The sequence below is a fragment of the Brassica napus genome, chromosome C3 (assembly GCF_020379485.1).
Source record: "Brassica napus cultivar Da-Ae chromosome C3, Da-Ae, whole genome shotgun sequence".
Taxonomy (NCBI): domain Eukaryota; kingdom Viridiplantae; phylum Streptophyta; class Magnoliopsida; order Brassicales; family Brassicaceae; genus Brassica; species Brassica napus.
In genome coordinates, this window is record NC_063446.1 from 12857165 (window position 1) to 12873104 (window position 15940).

A 15940-nucleotide genomic window follows, 5' to 3' on the forward strand; every position below is an offset into this window, starting at 1 on the left:
TAACAGAATATATATTTTATTTCAATAGTTTAATTGTCCAGTATTTGGAAATTTGTAATCGATTCGCTAGGTAATTCGTAACTTTTGTAGCCAGATTTGTTTCCCCAATCAACACAATATTTTATATTTTCATATCCATTAATAATTATGGATATTGGTGGTAAATGTCTAAAACTATAAATAAACAAAAGACAAAAGATTAATAAACGCTAATATAATAATAAAATTTAAAAAACCCTTTTTTTGTCGGCTAAGTATCATTAATTTAAGCCCAATGGGAATGAAACAAGAGGCATAGGGTTTACAAATGAGGCCCAACAGAGAGTTAGCAAAACAAATTTAAAGTTTAAGCCCAAATTTGAGGAAAGCTTGGGTAGTTGGGTGTTTATCTCTGCTCCCACGTGTTCAACATCAACGCAAGCGACGAAACGCATCCATCATGCACCCTAGCAGTCGTCGGTCACCCTGAAGCAACTCCTCCGTGAACTCGACGTAATCGTTTCTTGTTGCTTTGTCCCTTTCCGGTCGACGTTGAGAGCAACCATGCTCCAAACACCAATACCAACTTAAGCTACTTCTATGCATAGCCTTCCCTCTCTGCTTTAATCTTCCTCTGCCTATTAAGAAGAGCGCACCTCCGTCGTCTCCGGTAAAGATTTAAATCGGAGATATGTTCCCGCCCCAGTAAGGATTGACGGATCTGAAAGCCACCGAAATAACCGTCTCTAACATGGTAAATTCCGAGTGAAAATAAAAGATGATAGGAGTGATATGCAAACAAAGAGAAGCACAGCGAAATTATTCAATTAAAAGATGATCAAAATTTTTTTATTAGTTCAACTAAACATCAGAGAACGATATAAGATGGTTGTTAACCCACTCTGATTTGAGTTGAAGAAAACAAAAATCCTAATGTAGAACGGGAAGATCCCATAACTAAAATAAAAGATCATGGTCAATGAAAGAAAGAGATACTTCTAGCTGACTTATGATCAAACAAAACAACAAAAGAAACAAACCTATCTCTTTTACCAAAAACGAAAAAAAAAAACAAAAAACAAACCTATCTCCATCCCTTTGAAGGATTTTGAGGAGATGAAATTTTCTCAGAGTCTATTTTTTTTTCCAAAAAACCCATTAGAAAATTAATTAGTTGTCGACTCAAATTGTCTTTTTTCTTTCGTCGACTGACTCAAATTGGTTTTATATGACTAGTAACGTAACGTTCGTAAGGTAATAATGACTCAAATTGTTGACTGAAAATTAACGTAACGTTCATAAGATATTATGACTAGCAATAAATTAATTGGTTGTTTACTTGCATTGGTTTATATACGACGATCAATATCAATGGAGAAATTGATAAATTGAACTAAGATTACAATGGCTTTACATATACTGTTCGTTCTCTTTTCTCATGTGCTTTTAACGCAAGTGGTCGAAGGAAACACTGATGTAAGATTCTACGACACCTACTGTGTTTTTAATTTCTTAAGATTTGATGTTTTCAATTTAGAATTCATTTTCTTCAATTTTGCAGGATTTTGATTGTGTTGATATATACAAACAACCAGCTTTCCAACATCCATTGCTGAAACACCATAAGATTCAGGTATGGTGGTGATTTTGGTTCAATTAAACATGGAATAATCTTGTAAGAGCATAATCTTCTAAAATAAATTCTTAATCTTGTTATCGTGTGTAAAACTACAGGAAATTTTCTATCCGGATGAAAATCTTGATAGAAAGGGTCAATATAAAACGAATTATCAAAGTTGTCCAAAAGGAAAAGTGCCAATCTTAAAACAAAGAAATGGAACTAAGAGCGTTCATCTTGACACAGTCGAGTATCCGGGCCAACATGTAAATTTTTATTTTTTTTCATTGTTTATAGAAATATATCCATTTACTGCGATGCAAAAAAATATAGGCATCCGGAACATCATGGCCCAATGGTAAGGACGGACTCCTTCCTGCACCCAGGTTGCGAGTTCGAACCCTGCCGGAGGGAACTACCTCATGATGTCTCTGGACACCCCACATGGATATGGGTCCATGCTTTAGGGCTTATTTGAATACTCGGAGAGAGAGTCTATCCGTGGGCTGCACCTCTCTTTGGGGATTAGTCTGGACCTTTCCATGGGCCTGGGATACCCCAGGTTAATCAAAAAAAAAAAAAAAAAAAAAAATATATAGGCACCGATTGGGGTTGGAACTTTGAGGACATTAGAATGGTTAACAGTCTTCAAAACTTTTTTTTTACCCAATCATACTTTGATGGCTTACGTTTCACTAAAGTCTCAAAAGTCACTTTCAGTTATTTTTTTTCAATTTTTTTCTTGAGATGCTTTGCTTTCTTTTTTTGAAAATGATTATTATTATATTTCTACCTCCGAACTTTTTCAAATTTATTTTTCTTATACTAAATTAATTTCATTAAATAAAAATTTGACTAATTAATGTATAATATTTTTTCTTGTTCTTTTGAAATCCATTTTATAGTGCTTTATAATTATATATATCAATAAAAAAAAATTTAGTTTTTTAATAATTATATTTTAAATAGTAATTTTATATATTCTTTATTTATATATTTTTTCTTGTTCTTTTGAATTCTATTTTATAGTGCTTTATAATTATATATATCAATAAAGAAAATTTTAGTTTTTTAATAATTATATTTTAAATAGTAATTTTATATATTTTGTTATTTGTGATATAATCCTAGCATCTACGTGTTTTTAATAGTAGTTAATTTTGTGAAAAATTTCCATAGTTTTTAAAGCCACAGTTCTTAACAATCCGAAAACCTAAAGCGAAAGCCTAAAGCGGAAGCCTAAAGCGTAAGTCCGTAGTAACAATCGGAGCTATAATACTAAATAATTCTGATCACCAACTCAATTATACAGTTTTCCGGAACTGATAAAATATGACTTTCCTTTTGTAGATAGTCACGTTGTTGCCTTCTTACTAGCCTTGTTGATTATAATAATTAAAAGGGAGAATTGCCAAGTGTGACTCAAAACTTGGAGTAAAACCCAAAACAATACCCCAACTTGGGTCAAAGGCAAAAGTAACCTAAAAGGCTATTGAAATTACAACTATCCCCTTGTGACCAAACAAAAAAACGGAATTCTTTTTACGTTTCTACCCCTCGCAAGTCGTCTGTTTAGACGACTTGAAAATAAGTCGTCCAGACGACTTAACTTAAAGTCGTCTGGACAGTTAGTCTTAAACATAATTTAAAAATTTTGTAAAAAATATTTTGATAAGTGAAAAATGGGAATTATGTAATTAACATATGTCTTAGGAGGTATAAATTAAGATATAACAAATTTCAATTGTTTTCAGCATAGATGAGTGAAAGTAGTGAGTCATGATATTCTTAAGTTTATGTTTCATCAACATATGTTGTAGTATTGTATGTGTTCTTAGGGTTAGATTTTGGAAAGCATTAAAACCGTTTTTGAAAATTTTTAAAATAACTTATGCGTGTTCATTTCTGTGTATAGTAAACACTATTTAAGTATAATTTGATTTTATAACGTGGTTAGTTAGTTAATCTAGTCATTTTAGTTTAGGGGTTCATTTTAGGGTCTAGGACGACTTAATATTTTGTCGTCTGAAAACAGACGACTAAATATTAAGTCGTCTGTTGTACATTATCAGCCAGAATAAGTCGTCTAAACCGGACCAAACCTTAAAGTTTACCAATGTAATTTTAAAGCTAACCGGATTATTTACCCAATATATAAGGTGATTTTTTTTTTTTTTTTTCATTTTTCGCGATATTCAGAAACCCTAACAGTTCTCTCTCAAAGGCGATTTCGAATTCCCACGATTTCCGAACAAACCATCGTTCTCAACATCGGCTATCTATCTCACTTCATTCTCACCGTTGTCGCCGCAGCTTCTTCTAACCCTAGCGCCGCCGATTCCTCTAAACCCTAGCGCCGCCGATTCCTCTAAACCCTAGCGCCGCCGCTTCCACTATTTCCGAACAAACCGTCGCCCTCGCCACCGTGGTCACCAACGTTCTAAACACTAGCGCCGCCGCTTCTTCTAAACCCTAGCGCCGCCGCTTATTCTCTGTAAACCTTAGCGCCGTTTCTCTGTAAACCCTAACGCCGCTAAGTCATCAATCTCGAGGAAAAGATGAACATAAAACGTTGTCTCTATCAATTTACTCATTCTCACCGTTTCACGTTTATTTTTTCAGATCTATAACCGCAATGACGAGTACTCCAACTCCTTCTGCGACTGGAAGACTTGTAAGTAATTTAAGTCGTCTGGAAAGTCTTCCAACTGGACGACTTAGTAGATGACTTAAATATAAGTCGTCCATTTGGAAGACTTTCCAGACGACTTAATTATAAGTCGTCTACTAAGTCGTCTGGACTTATATCGTTGTCTTTGATTATTTTGCAGACAAAAAGGATGGATATTCCAGAACTCCCCCGTAGGTTATACACATCAGGGGAAGAACCAGAAGCCCACAATAGCATTTCGTATCATACGGATAACAGCAAGTTGCATACTGCTCTTAGGAAAGCTCTTACTGATGACGAATTTGAAGAGCTCAAGGAGTCGAGTTTGGGAGTTTTCATCAAGTTCAAGGAGCAGGGATTTGGTTGGGCTTCAAGGCTGGTTCACTACATGCTCAGTTTCAAGCTGGACATTAAGAAGAAGTATGAGATGTGGTCTCTCGTTGGTCCAGAACCTTTGAGGTTTTCACTGTTAGAGTTTGAAAACCTCACTGGTCTAAACTGCGAGTACATCGAGGACCTTGAGACACCAAAATGTGATGTTACCCCAGAGATGGTTTCTTTCTGGGGGATGCTGGGAGTTCATCTGGAAGCTGGGCCAACTACTGATCAGATAATAGCAGCACTGCAGAGATGCGGGGATTGGTCCAGGGAAGATCGCAAGCGGCTCGCGTACCTCTCCATCTTCACTGGATTCATTGAAGGGAGAAAGTTTTCAACCGCTACACGATCTACTCTGGCAAGGCTAGTGATGGATTTAGAACGGTTTGAGAATTATCCATGGGGGAGAGTCGCATTTAAGGTGCTGATGGACTCTTTGTGGAACAAAGAAATTGCTGGCTGTTACACCGTGGATGGGTTTATACAAGTTCTTCAGGTCTGGACGTACACAGCTATGCCGGAATTGGGTGCTAGTATTGGTGGTCCCAGAGCAGACAGTCCGTCTCCACCGATACTGGCTTACGAGGGCAGCAGAGGCCGCAGATCAATGAAAGCTGCTATCTTGAGTCAGGTATTTACTTCAATCCAAAAGTCTGCGCAGACGACTTATTATAAGTCGTCTGGAAGGTCGTCCAGCTGGACGACTTATCGGACGACTTAATTAAGTCGTCTGGAAAGTCTTCCATCTGGACGACTTATTAGACGACTTATTATAAGTCGTCTGGAAAGTCTTCCATCTGGACGACTTATTAGACGACTTATTATAAGTCGTCTGGAAGGTCTTCCAGCTGGACGACATAGTAGACGACTTATAATTAAGTCGTCTATTTAGTATTTTTTTTCAAATATCTAACTCGATTCTTCTATTTACTGCAGACCCGCGTGATCAACTTTGTTGAGAAGGACATTAGTGAAATGTGGCCAAAATGGGACTCTGAGGTTGAGGACCTGCCCGCGGAGAACATCATTAAAGTCATGTATGAGCGGAGACCGTGGAAGTGGACCATGGATTGCTGGGAAGTCACTGGTACTAAGGTCAATACAAAACCTAAGGTTGTGACTCCATCAAAGAAGGCCAAAGAGATGGTTGTGTTGGAGGAGGAGGAGGAGGAGGAGGAAGACAATCCAAGACCTCGGAAGAAAGCTCGTAAAGAGGCTCCTAAAGTGGCTAGTGAAGAGGCTAGAGAAGAGGCTAGAGGGGTGACCAGAGAGGAGTTGGAAATTATGTTCAAGGGCGTAGCTGACTGCATGAAAAAAGGGTTTAATAAGTGCATGAGGGAGTTTAGGAAGTTGTCCGATAGATTGGAAGCTGTGGAGAAGAAGGTTGGTGTCACCAATCAGGCTACCCCTCAAGATAAACAGCCTACCCCTCTTGCCAAAGAAACCGGGGGTAGAAACAAACAGGCTACCCCTCAAGATAAACAACCTACCCCTCATGCCAAAGAAACCGTGGTTAGTAACCAGCCTCCTCCTCATCAAACCAAACAGCAGCCTCCTCCTCCTCAAAAGAAACAGCCTCCTCCTCAAAAGAAACAGCCTCCTCCTCAAAAGAAACAGCCTCCTCAAATCAAAGAGGTTAGTATCAAATCCAGGGTTAACTAGTTGTCCAGACGACTGTAAAAGTTGTCTGGACGACTAGTTGACCCTGGACGACTTAAACGTAAGTTGTCTGGACGACTAGTTGACCACGGAAGACTTAATTTTAAGTCGTCCAGGTCCAACTAGTCGTCCAGACAACTTTTGTTTAAGTCGTCCAGAGTTAACTTGTGTGCAACTTTTATTGCAGAGATGGTTGCCGGAGGATACAGCAACCGAGGCATTCTCGGTAAATAAGACCTCCAAAGAGATTGTTGCTGTCACTTCCACCGATCACCAACCGAGCCTCGCTTCCACCGATCAACAACTGAGCCTCGCTTCCACCGAGCCAAGCGATCCAGTTTCAGAACCGAGCCTGGTTGTATTGGACAAGCGTGCAAAGAGTAAAAGAGCGAAGAAACCTGCTCCCACTGTGAGATCTCCTTATACGGCAGAGAAAAAAAAAGATAAAGTGGGAGCCTATAATCCATTTCCGCCAGTAAACAAAGATCGGTTGAAGGAACTCGCTGATTGGTTGAAAACTGATCCGTAAGTGATTGCTTTACCCATAATAGCTTGATTTAGTCGTCCAAAACTGATTGCTTTTTTTGTTTGCAGTCATTATTTAACTAAGACCGAGGACAAACCACGTACATCACCAACAAGGTGGTACCACTTCCTCCGGACAGCCAGAGGATGGCTGGAAGACTGCGTAAGTCTTCTGCACACGATTTAAGTCGTCTACAAAGTCGTCCAAGTAGACTACTTTCCAGACGACTTATTATAAGTCGTCTGGAAAGTCGTCTACTTGGACGACTTTGTAGACGACTTATATTTAAGTCGTCTGGTAACTTCTAACTTGTTATATTTAATATGCAGCATATAGATGCTTGGATTAATGTGCTAAGGCAGAGGTATCAGGAGAACCCACAAGCTTTCAGGAGCGAGCGAATGTGCTTCCTGGATCACAACTTTTCCCAGTCTTGGAGAGAGCAGTATCACCTCTTCAAAACATCGGAACCTGATCACAAAGGTTTAGGAAGAGTTCTACCTGGTGGGGCGTCGTATTTTTATGACGGATCAATACCTTCATTTTGCCAATCAAACAAGAAGTGGGGGGAGGACATTGATGATATCTATGCGCCAGTGAACTTGGACGACAAGCATTGGGTTGCTATTTGGATATCGATCCCTAAGAGGCACATAGTCGTCTGGGACAGCATACCTTCATCTAGTGTACCAGACGCATGGGATGCGATAATGGAGCCTTTTCTCCAGATGGTCCCTTATCTGCTTGTTGAGTGCGCAGCCACCGACGAAATACGGGTCAAATACGGGTTGGAGCCATACACATATGAGAGACCGCTGAAAGGTGTACCCACGGCCAACAATGGTGATTGTGGCGTGTACACTTTAAAGTACATTGAATGTCATGCTCTCGGTGTCTCCTTTGACCCTAAAGACTTTGCTAGGTGCAACGCAAAGAAAATGAGGGATAATATGGCGGTGGATATATGGAAGGAGCTTGTTGATCAGCATCTAAAAGATAATGTGGATGGTGATAGGTTCGTGGGCTTGTATGATTAGATTAGTGTTTGTATTTGAACTTGTCTTTGTATTTGAATATATAAGTTGAACTTGTAAATATATAAGTTGTAAATATATAAGTTGTCTGGAAGATTAGTGTTTGTATTTGAACTTGTAAATATATAAGTTGTCTGGAAGAAATAAGTCGTCTGGAAGGTTTTCCAACTGGACGACTTACAAATAAGTCGTCTAGAAGGTTTGGACGACTTATTATAAGTCGTCTGGAAGGTTTTCCAACTGGACGACTTACAAATAAGTCATCTAGAAGGTTTGGACGACTTGAAGGGATAGTAGAAGGTAGTCTAAAAATAAAATACACTTGAAGGGATAGTAGAAGGTCGTCTAAAAATAAAATACACTGGACGACTTAGTAGAAGGTCGTCTAAAAATAAAATACACTGGACGACTTAGTAGAAGGTCGTCTAAAAATAAAATACACTGGACGACTTAGTAGAAGGTCGTCTAAAAATAAAATACACTGGACGACTAAAAATTTAGTCGTCTGGACGGGTAATCAAGACGGGACGACTTAAAAATTTTGTGTACATTGTGGTTTCGTATGGCCAGTTTCCTTGCAGTTTGAGCATCTCCGTGCCCTGTGTTTCTTCCTGGGTTTGTGTCCTCTCATCCTAGATAGCTCCAACCAAGATTGCCATCTTGATTTCTTCGGTCTCCCCCGACCACGCTTTAGTTCTGGAGGAAAGCATTCTCGTTCCTCATCTTTTTCCCATTCACCAGCTTCATCAATATCCCTTTTCTCTGAAACCGTTTCGACCTTGCTGCGGCTTGATACACAAAGACATACTCTATGGGTTTTGAGTATCTCCAGCAAGTTTCGAACTTGTCTATCACTTGTAACATGAATGGGAAGACTGCCTGGAGCCATCATCATTTCTGCTGGTAATGAGTAGCTAATCTCCACACTCACTGTTCTCATGTCCAGGTTATAATCTTCTTGAGCCATTGCAACAAGTTCAGCATGTGTTGAATCTTCATTCAATAAAAACAATCTTCCTCCTTTGAGATCATCAACCACAAAATCCCAACGGAAATCTCTCAACAACCATTCTCCATACACTGCATGTAACTGAAAAATCATCTGCAAATTTTCAAAATAAAACACATTAGTAAACATAGAGAAAAGGGAAATGAAGAAGTTCAATAAACATTGCCGCAGACGACTTAGCATTAAGTCGTCCCGAAGACTTAAAGGTAAGTCGTCTAAAGAGGTCACTTTTGCAATTGAAAAAGTCGTCTAAAGTCGTCAAGCTTTGTTTGTTAAAAAAAAAACTTCAGACGACTTATATATAAGTCGTCTACGAGAAACGGGCTAGTTTTGCATTTGACCGAATCGTGTCAGATCTTTGACTATTTCTGGACGACTTATAATTCAGTCGTCTCTGGGAAAGTTAAAATTTCAATATTTTATGAAAACTTGACGACTTACACGTAAGTCGTCCTAGGTTAGTTTTGTAATTGAAAAATAAAACTTGAAATTTAACTTTCTCCAGACGACTTAGATGAAAGTCGTCCAGCTAAACGACTTAATTTAAGGTCGTCCGGGATAAGCAAGGTTTGACCAGAAAATTGGGAAAAATTCTGGACGACTTTGCTTTCCCCGGACGACTTTAAATTAAGTCTTCTAGAGGGACGACTTTATATTAAGTCGTCTGGTTAAAGTTAAATTATGAAGTTTTATTTTTCAATTACAAAACTAACCTAGGACGACTTACACGTAAGTCGTCAAGTTTTCATAAAATATTGAAATTTTAACTTCCCCAGAGACGACTGAATTATAAGTCGTCCATAAATAGTCAAAGATCTGACACGATTCGGTCAAATGCAAAACTAGCCCGTTTCTCGTAGACGACGTATATATAAGTCGTCTGAAGTGTTTTTTTTTAACAAACAAAGCTGGACGACTTAATTTATGTCGTCCGTTTGAACAGAAGACTCATCAGTAAGTCTTCTACATACAGATGACTTACTAGTAAGTCTTCTACGCGAACAGATCTTGAAAAAAAATTCAAATTCGTACCTTAAACTAGGTGAGATGACTTCGTTTGCACACAGGGTCTTCTCCAACCACCCAGAACCTCAAACGAAAGCAACCGTAAGTCAAAACGAAAGAAATATGGCTCTGCAACCATAGCCCATATTTTGAATCAAAAGCTTGAGTTTTTTGGATGAATATAGAGAGAAAGTGAAAGAAATGTTGTTTTTAGTTCATAACAATTGAAACAGAGAGAGTGTAAAGAGATTTACGTGCATTAAAGGGCATTAAAAGCTCCAAACAGTTCGTACAAGGTTGTTGCCACTATTCATTGCAGTGGCAGTATTGTAAATACTTGAAGAAGATGAGGTTGAGACAGTAAAGAAGCCATTTTCGAAAAAAAAAAAAAAAAAAATGTTAATGGCATTTTCGTAGATAAAGTGCAGGTGTGGGGTTAAAATCTCAAAAAAAAAAGGAGTCAAAAGAAAAGGTTAGTTTTCTGTTTGACTCCAAGTTTTGAGTCACTTTTGCAAAAAGCCCTAATTAAAATGATTATATTTTTATATTTGTGAGTACAGTTTGCAACAATTGAGACCGTTTTGGATGGGAGCATCTATCGAGGAGCAGAAGCTAATATAAGTCTTCATAGCTTAACTCTGCAGAATAACCAGTTCAGTAAAAGTCAAATTTGGTTAGAGAATGGACCCCGTAATGAACTCAATAGCATTCAAGTTGGTTGGGGAGTAAGTTACTGTAAAACTTTTGCTTTTTTTTACCACCGAAATTCGTTATAGGAAATTTGAGCCTATAACCAAAAAAAAAAATATATTTCACCAAGTAACCATTTCATTCTCTTTTTTTTTTCTATCTCTCTCTATCATTTTACTACAAAACTAATATTTTTCCCAATATAGTTATTCAGCAAATTAACCCATTTGTTATTACCATTTAAAAAATAATAATATAAATGTGTTATTATCATTAGATTCTTGTATGAATATTAAATGAAAGTTTCATTTAAAACAGTATAATATTTGATTTTTAAGTTGTAGAAAAAATATGGCTGTCTTTTTGACATTTAATTCTTACAGATACAGTGAATACAAGTATATAAAAATGTATTATAAATTAAATTTTACGGTTATCCAACAAATTATCCACATTAACACGTATTTTTGGATACAGTATGTTTCATCATGTATTTTATAATTTTATTTAGGTACATCCAAGATTGTATGGTGATACTCACACAAGATTTACAATATATTGGACCGTAAGTAAATCAACTATTTTCGTATTTATGTTTCCTTATACATTGCAAACCAGTAAACAGTTCGTGATTAATTAAAACAAAGCAGAACAATTAGTGATTAGTCTTTCTCCTTCCATAGTACTTGCCTTATAATTGTTTTTAATTAATCAGGCAGATGGTTATAAAAACTCTGGATGCTATAACATACAATGTCCTGGCTTTGTTATTGTAACTCGAATTCCTTGGATTGGAATAGCGTTTCCTAGAACCTCTATTTATGGTGATAAAAAATCATTTACTTTCACACCGCAAGTATTCCAGGTAAATTTTGCTCAAGTTTCTATACAATAAACTAAATAGTTAATTTCTCTTTAAAATTTAAAATTTTAATGTTTTATCGAATAAATAAATTGTATATTGATTTAAAATTATTTTAAATAGTTAACTATAGATAGAGAATGATATATTTATAACCAGATTTTAATGAGCTTTTAATAAGTGTGAAGACAGAAAAAAAGATATCTCTTGGAAACCAAGAAATATCTTAATAAAAGTTACAATTAAAAAAAAACATCCAGGCTCTGAAATATGTTTGGATGTGTCCTCATATTTTATCTTTTTAGTATTTTCTTAATATAGTTTCTATTAGTTTTTCTTATTAAAATCACATTATGCTTATAAATTATAGATATATTCTTAATTACTTTTTGTCTAAATTTTATTAGGATGGCTTAAGCGGAAATTGGGGATTGAAAATATTTAATGAAGTAATTGGTTACTGGCCCAAAGAACTATTCACACATTTAAACGACGGAGCATCTTTAATACGTTTTGGAGGAAATACATTTATGTCTCCGGATGGAATAAGTCCTCCAATGGGAAATGGGCATTTTCCGGTTATCGACTTTCAAAAAAGTTCATTTTTCCTGCATGTCAAAGTTAGGAACTCGAATTATCAGTTACTTGATATTGAAGACAGGAAAACAAGACGTTATTCAGATTCGTTCCAGTGTTATAGATTATCGTATTGGGGTTATGCGAAGTCGAATGGAGTATCCTTCTCCTTTGGAGGTCCAGGTGGAGACTGTGGTACTTGATGATTATGAATTTTATATATGTAATACCGACCAAAATTATCAAAATTATTGCATATTAGGACCAAGTATCAGTACACCTTCTTACGCTTTCCACGAAAACCGGAAATTATATTTTCCCGCCAAATCAAAAATTTCATTTGCCACTTCAAAACAGAAAATCACGTTTCCCGTCAAAACCGAAAAATCGCAATTTCCCGTCAGCCTGAAAAATCATGTCTCCCGCCAAAACCGTAAAATCGTATTTTCCCGCCAAAACCGTAATATCACAATTTTCCACCAAAACCAAAAATCATGTTTCCCCGTAAAAATAAAAAAAATTGTGTATTCCTCCAAAAAAAAACCATGTTTTCCACCAAAACCAAAAATCATGTTTCCCCGTAAAAATAAAAAAAATTGTGTATTCCTCCAAAAAAAAACCATGTTTTCCCACAAAACGTAAAATTGGATTTTTTTCGTCAAAACAATAAAATCACATTTTGACTTTTATTATAGGTGAGATGTCATCACCGCATGTGAGGTGAGGTGTCATCACCACAAATCTTATAAGAATTTTTAACGTTAAAAATCATATATATAATCACAACCACAAATACAAACATAACTTTTCATGTCGAAACGTAACAAAATACGCAATAAATAATTTAAAAATGATCAAATAAATTATTTTATTTCTTACAAAAAAAAAGTGTTCAAAGTCCAAAAGAGCGGGAAAGGAGATCAGGCGCTTATCAGATCTAATCCCAAAGAGGGCTTAGGGTTTATAAAACACAACACAGAACAAGACCAACAAAGATCATCACTTTCATCATCCCCTCCTAATCAAAAATGGACAAGTACGAGAAGCTCGAGAAGGTCGGCGAAGGAACGTACGGCAAAGTCTACAAAGCCATGGAGAAAGACACCGGAAAGCTCGTCGCTTTAAAGAAAACCCGCCTCGAGATGGACGAAGAAGGCATACCGCCAACAGCTCTCCGCGAGATCTCTCTCCTCCAGATGCTCTCCCAGTCGATCTACATCGTCCGCCTCCTCTGCGTCGAACACGTCCTCCAATCAAAAGACTCTTCTTCTTCTTCTCAAAAATCCAACCTTTACCTCGTTTTCGAGTACCTCGACACGGATCTCAAGAAGTTCGTCGATTCGTATAGGAAGGGCGCGAACCCGAGGCCGCTCGAGGCTGATCTTGTGACGAGGTTTATGTTTCAGCTTTGTAAAGGTGTGGCTCATTGCCATAGTCACGGCGTGCTTCACCGTGATCTCAAGCCGCAGAACCTGCTTCTTGATAAGGAGAGAGGGATTTTAAAGATTGCTGATTTGGGTCTTGGTCGTGCTTTCACTGTTCCTTTGAAGTCTTATACTCATGAGATTGTTACGCTTTGGTATAGAGCTCCTGAGGTTCTTCTTGGCTCTACTCATTACTCCACTGGTGTTGACATGTGGTCTGTTGGATGCATCTTTGGTTAGTCTACCCACCACTTGCTTTGATGAGATGTTGTGTCTTTGGTCTTGTACTTGTTTGCCTTATTGATGTTTGTTACTTGCAGCGGAGATGATAAGGAGGCAAGCTCTTTTCCCTGGTGACTCCGAGTTTCAGCAACTGCTTCATATCTTCAGGTATTTTGATGCCACTGATACATGCTCATGAACTGATTTAGGATTATATCGCCAATGTTAATATCTAAACTGAATCTTTAAACATGGTTCTTTCTTTTTGGTGCGTGGAGATTGCTTGGAACACCAACTGAGAAGCAATGGCCTGGTGTGATGACTCTGCGTGACTGGCATGTGTATCCAAAGTGGGAGCCGCAAGACTTGTCAAGTGCTGTTCCTTCTCTATCCCCTGAAGGGGTTGATCTTCTCACGGTATGCTCTTCTTTCTGTTGGGTTTGCTAGTTAATGTCTATTTGTTTGAGTGTGAGATTAAAGTCTGAAGCTTTGAACAAAATGCAGAATATGCTGAGGTACAATCCAGCTGAAAGGATTTCAGCAAAAGCGGCTCTTGACCATCCTTACTTTGACAGCCTTGACAAATCTCAGTTCTGAAGCTGAACTTGTCTGAACAATCATCCTCTGGCAAAATTGCAATCTTGTATTACTGATCAGGCTTCTGCTTGGAGTCTGGAAGTTGATTCCTCAGCATCATCTTGGTGATTTTACTTTTCTGGTGTTTGAGCGATTTCTACGTCCATTTAAATTTTAGATGACAAATTGCAACACAGAGAGATGAATCCAAAATGCTCTGATTATTTTTTCTCAAGCAAGAATCATAGTAGTGTACATAAATGGGAGCTGAATCCCCCAAATGGTTCCTGCTTCATTACAACTACAATTGCTGCTCAAAGACTACAAAGTTCACTAATCACATTACACATAATTTTAGGAAGAAAGCAAGATACAAAGAGATCTCCATAGCTACTCTTTGTATCTTGCTTACCATTTCCTACTATCCATTGATCTTCTGTATCTGCTTACAATATCAGATGATCACATCCTGCTCGCTTGTTATGTAGATACTGTTTGTGTTACTATCTGGATGCCAAAGTCCAAAGATGGTTCCAGACAGAAATATGAACGCTGCAGGTGTCATGAATTCAGTTCTGCTAGCTTCTGTCAGCTCAGCGTTTTCACACCTTTCATGAACAAAAGCTCTATTAGCAAACATAAAACACACAAATACATGCAAGAGACTGAAGGACTCGGGAACCGTGCCATCTTCGATTGATAGGATCTTCAAGGAGACATGACTTTGTAGCTCTCTTGAAAATCAATAACATTATCCATGGACTGATGCAGATAAAACAAACACTTGCGCAGGTTTGAGTTAACACATAGCTTAGTTGACAAGTACTTCAATCTAGTCAAAGTACACAAAAAAACTTGGCGAATGAAAGTGGTGACGAAGGAGCTCAGTGAGAAGACAAGTGTTGTGTATATGTATTGCCTCTCAATCCACTAGACAAGCTTCGACTGATAGGCACTACCTGAATCAGAACTGGTCATGGACATAGCTAAAATGAAACAAGAGTTAATATATAGTCATATATCCTTAATTTGTAAAAAAAAATATTAATATTAAACTGTTTATGGTTGCAAAATCTTAGATTTTCCTGAATGTAACTCATCTATGCAGAAACTATTTCATTTATATTTCGACATAATTTTTATATTGCTTAATTGATCCTAGTTCACGATAGACTTTGGAAACATTATAACATTTTTAGCAAGTCTATTGAATATTTGTGATAATTTTGTAACAGACTTGTTTCATGCATAAATAAAACTATAAAAGTAAAACATGTGTCATCTTATCTTATATAATAAAGGAGACTTGCCTCTCTCCTCCTGCGTCCACGTCAGCAAGGAAGGAGGGGTAAATCGCGACACATCAGCACATCACCCTCTCTCCTGCGTTTAAAATGTCATTTACGGATCGTATATTTTGGGCTTTGTCGTTTGTTTTGTATTATGTATTTTTTTGGGTTTTGTGGAATTTTTAATATTTGGACCTTGGTATGTTTGGCCCAGAGTTAGATATATTATGTTTGTGTATCGTCTTCAACCCCGACGTCTTCTAAATCCTAATCTCAGCTTCTTAGTCATACACCACAACTGAGTAACGGCTTCACCACTTTATGCTGAAGCCATAAACCTTACATTTAATCTTAGTTAAGTCGAGCCCCACTACTTCTCATTACTTCACAACCTTCGATCTCTTCGGTTTCTTCGCGATTTT

General features: G+C 37.4%; 2 protein-coding genes across 2 annotated transcripts; both read left to right on the forward strand.

The window, feature by feature from the left end:
• The first annotated feature begins 1317 nt into the window (after nt 1-1317).
• LOC106408310 lies at nt 1318-12275 on the forward strand. Its single transcript, XM_013849105.3, has 7 exons — nt 1318-1455; nt 1541-1612; nt 1714-1863; nt 10440-10604; nt 11081-11134; nt 11285-11434; nt 11839-12275. The coding sequence occupies exons 1-7, from the start codon at nt 1384-1386 to the stop codon at nt 12208-12210; spliced, it is 1035 nt and encodes a 344-aa protein (XP_013704559.1). The 5' UTR covers nt 1318-1383; the 3' UTR covers nt 12211-12275.
• Nucleotides 12276-12839: 564 nt separating this feature from the next.
• On the forward strand, nt 12840-14461 carry LOC106409271 (cyclin-dependent kinase B1-2). The gene is made up of 4 exons (XM_013849928.3): nt 12840-13666; nt 13752-13821; nt 13932-14070; nt 14158-14461. The coding sequence occupies exons 1-4, from the start codon at nt 13036-13038 to the stop codon at nt 14248-14250; spliced, it is 933 nt and encodes a 310-aa protein (XP_013705382.1). The 5' UTR covers nt 12840-13035; the 3' UTR covers nt 14251-14461.
• The last annotated feature ends 1479 nt before the right edge of the window (nt 14462-15940 follow it).

What these genes read in the sequence shown, in the direction of transcription:
- LOC106409271 (XM_013849928.3), top strand. Translation starts at nt 13,036, where the DNA reads ATGGACAAGTACGAGAAGCTCGAGAAGGTCGGCGAAGGAACGTACGGC. An exon ending in GTCTGTTGGATGCATCTTTG is followed by an intron (nt 13,667 to 13,751) that starts GTTAGTCTACCC and finishes TGTTACTTGCAG; the next exon opens with CGGAGATGATAAGGAGGCAA. An exon ending in AAGGGGTTGATCTTCTCACG is followed by an intron (nt 14,071 to 14,157) that starts GTATGCTCTTCT and finishes AACAAAATGCAG; the next exon opens with AATATGCTGAGGTACAATCC.
- LOC106408310 (XM_013849105.3), top strand. Translation starts at nt 1,384, where the DNA reads ATGGCTTTACATATACTGTTCGTTCTCTTTTCTCATGTGCTTTTAACG. An exon ending in TGGTCGAAGGAAACACTGAT is followed by an intron (nt 1,456 to 1,540) that starts GTAAGATTCTAC and finishes TCAATTTTGCAG; the next exon opens with GATTTTGATTGTGTTGATAT. An exon ending in GCATTCAAGTTGGTTGGGGA is followed by an intron (nt 10,605 to 11,080) that starts GTAAGTTACTGT and finishes AATTTTATTTAG; the next exon opens with GTACATCCAAGATTGTATGG.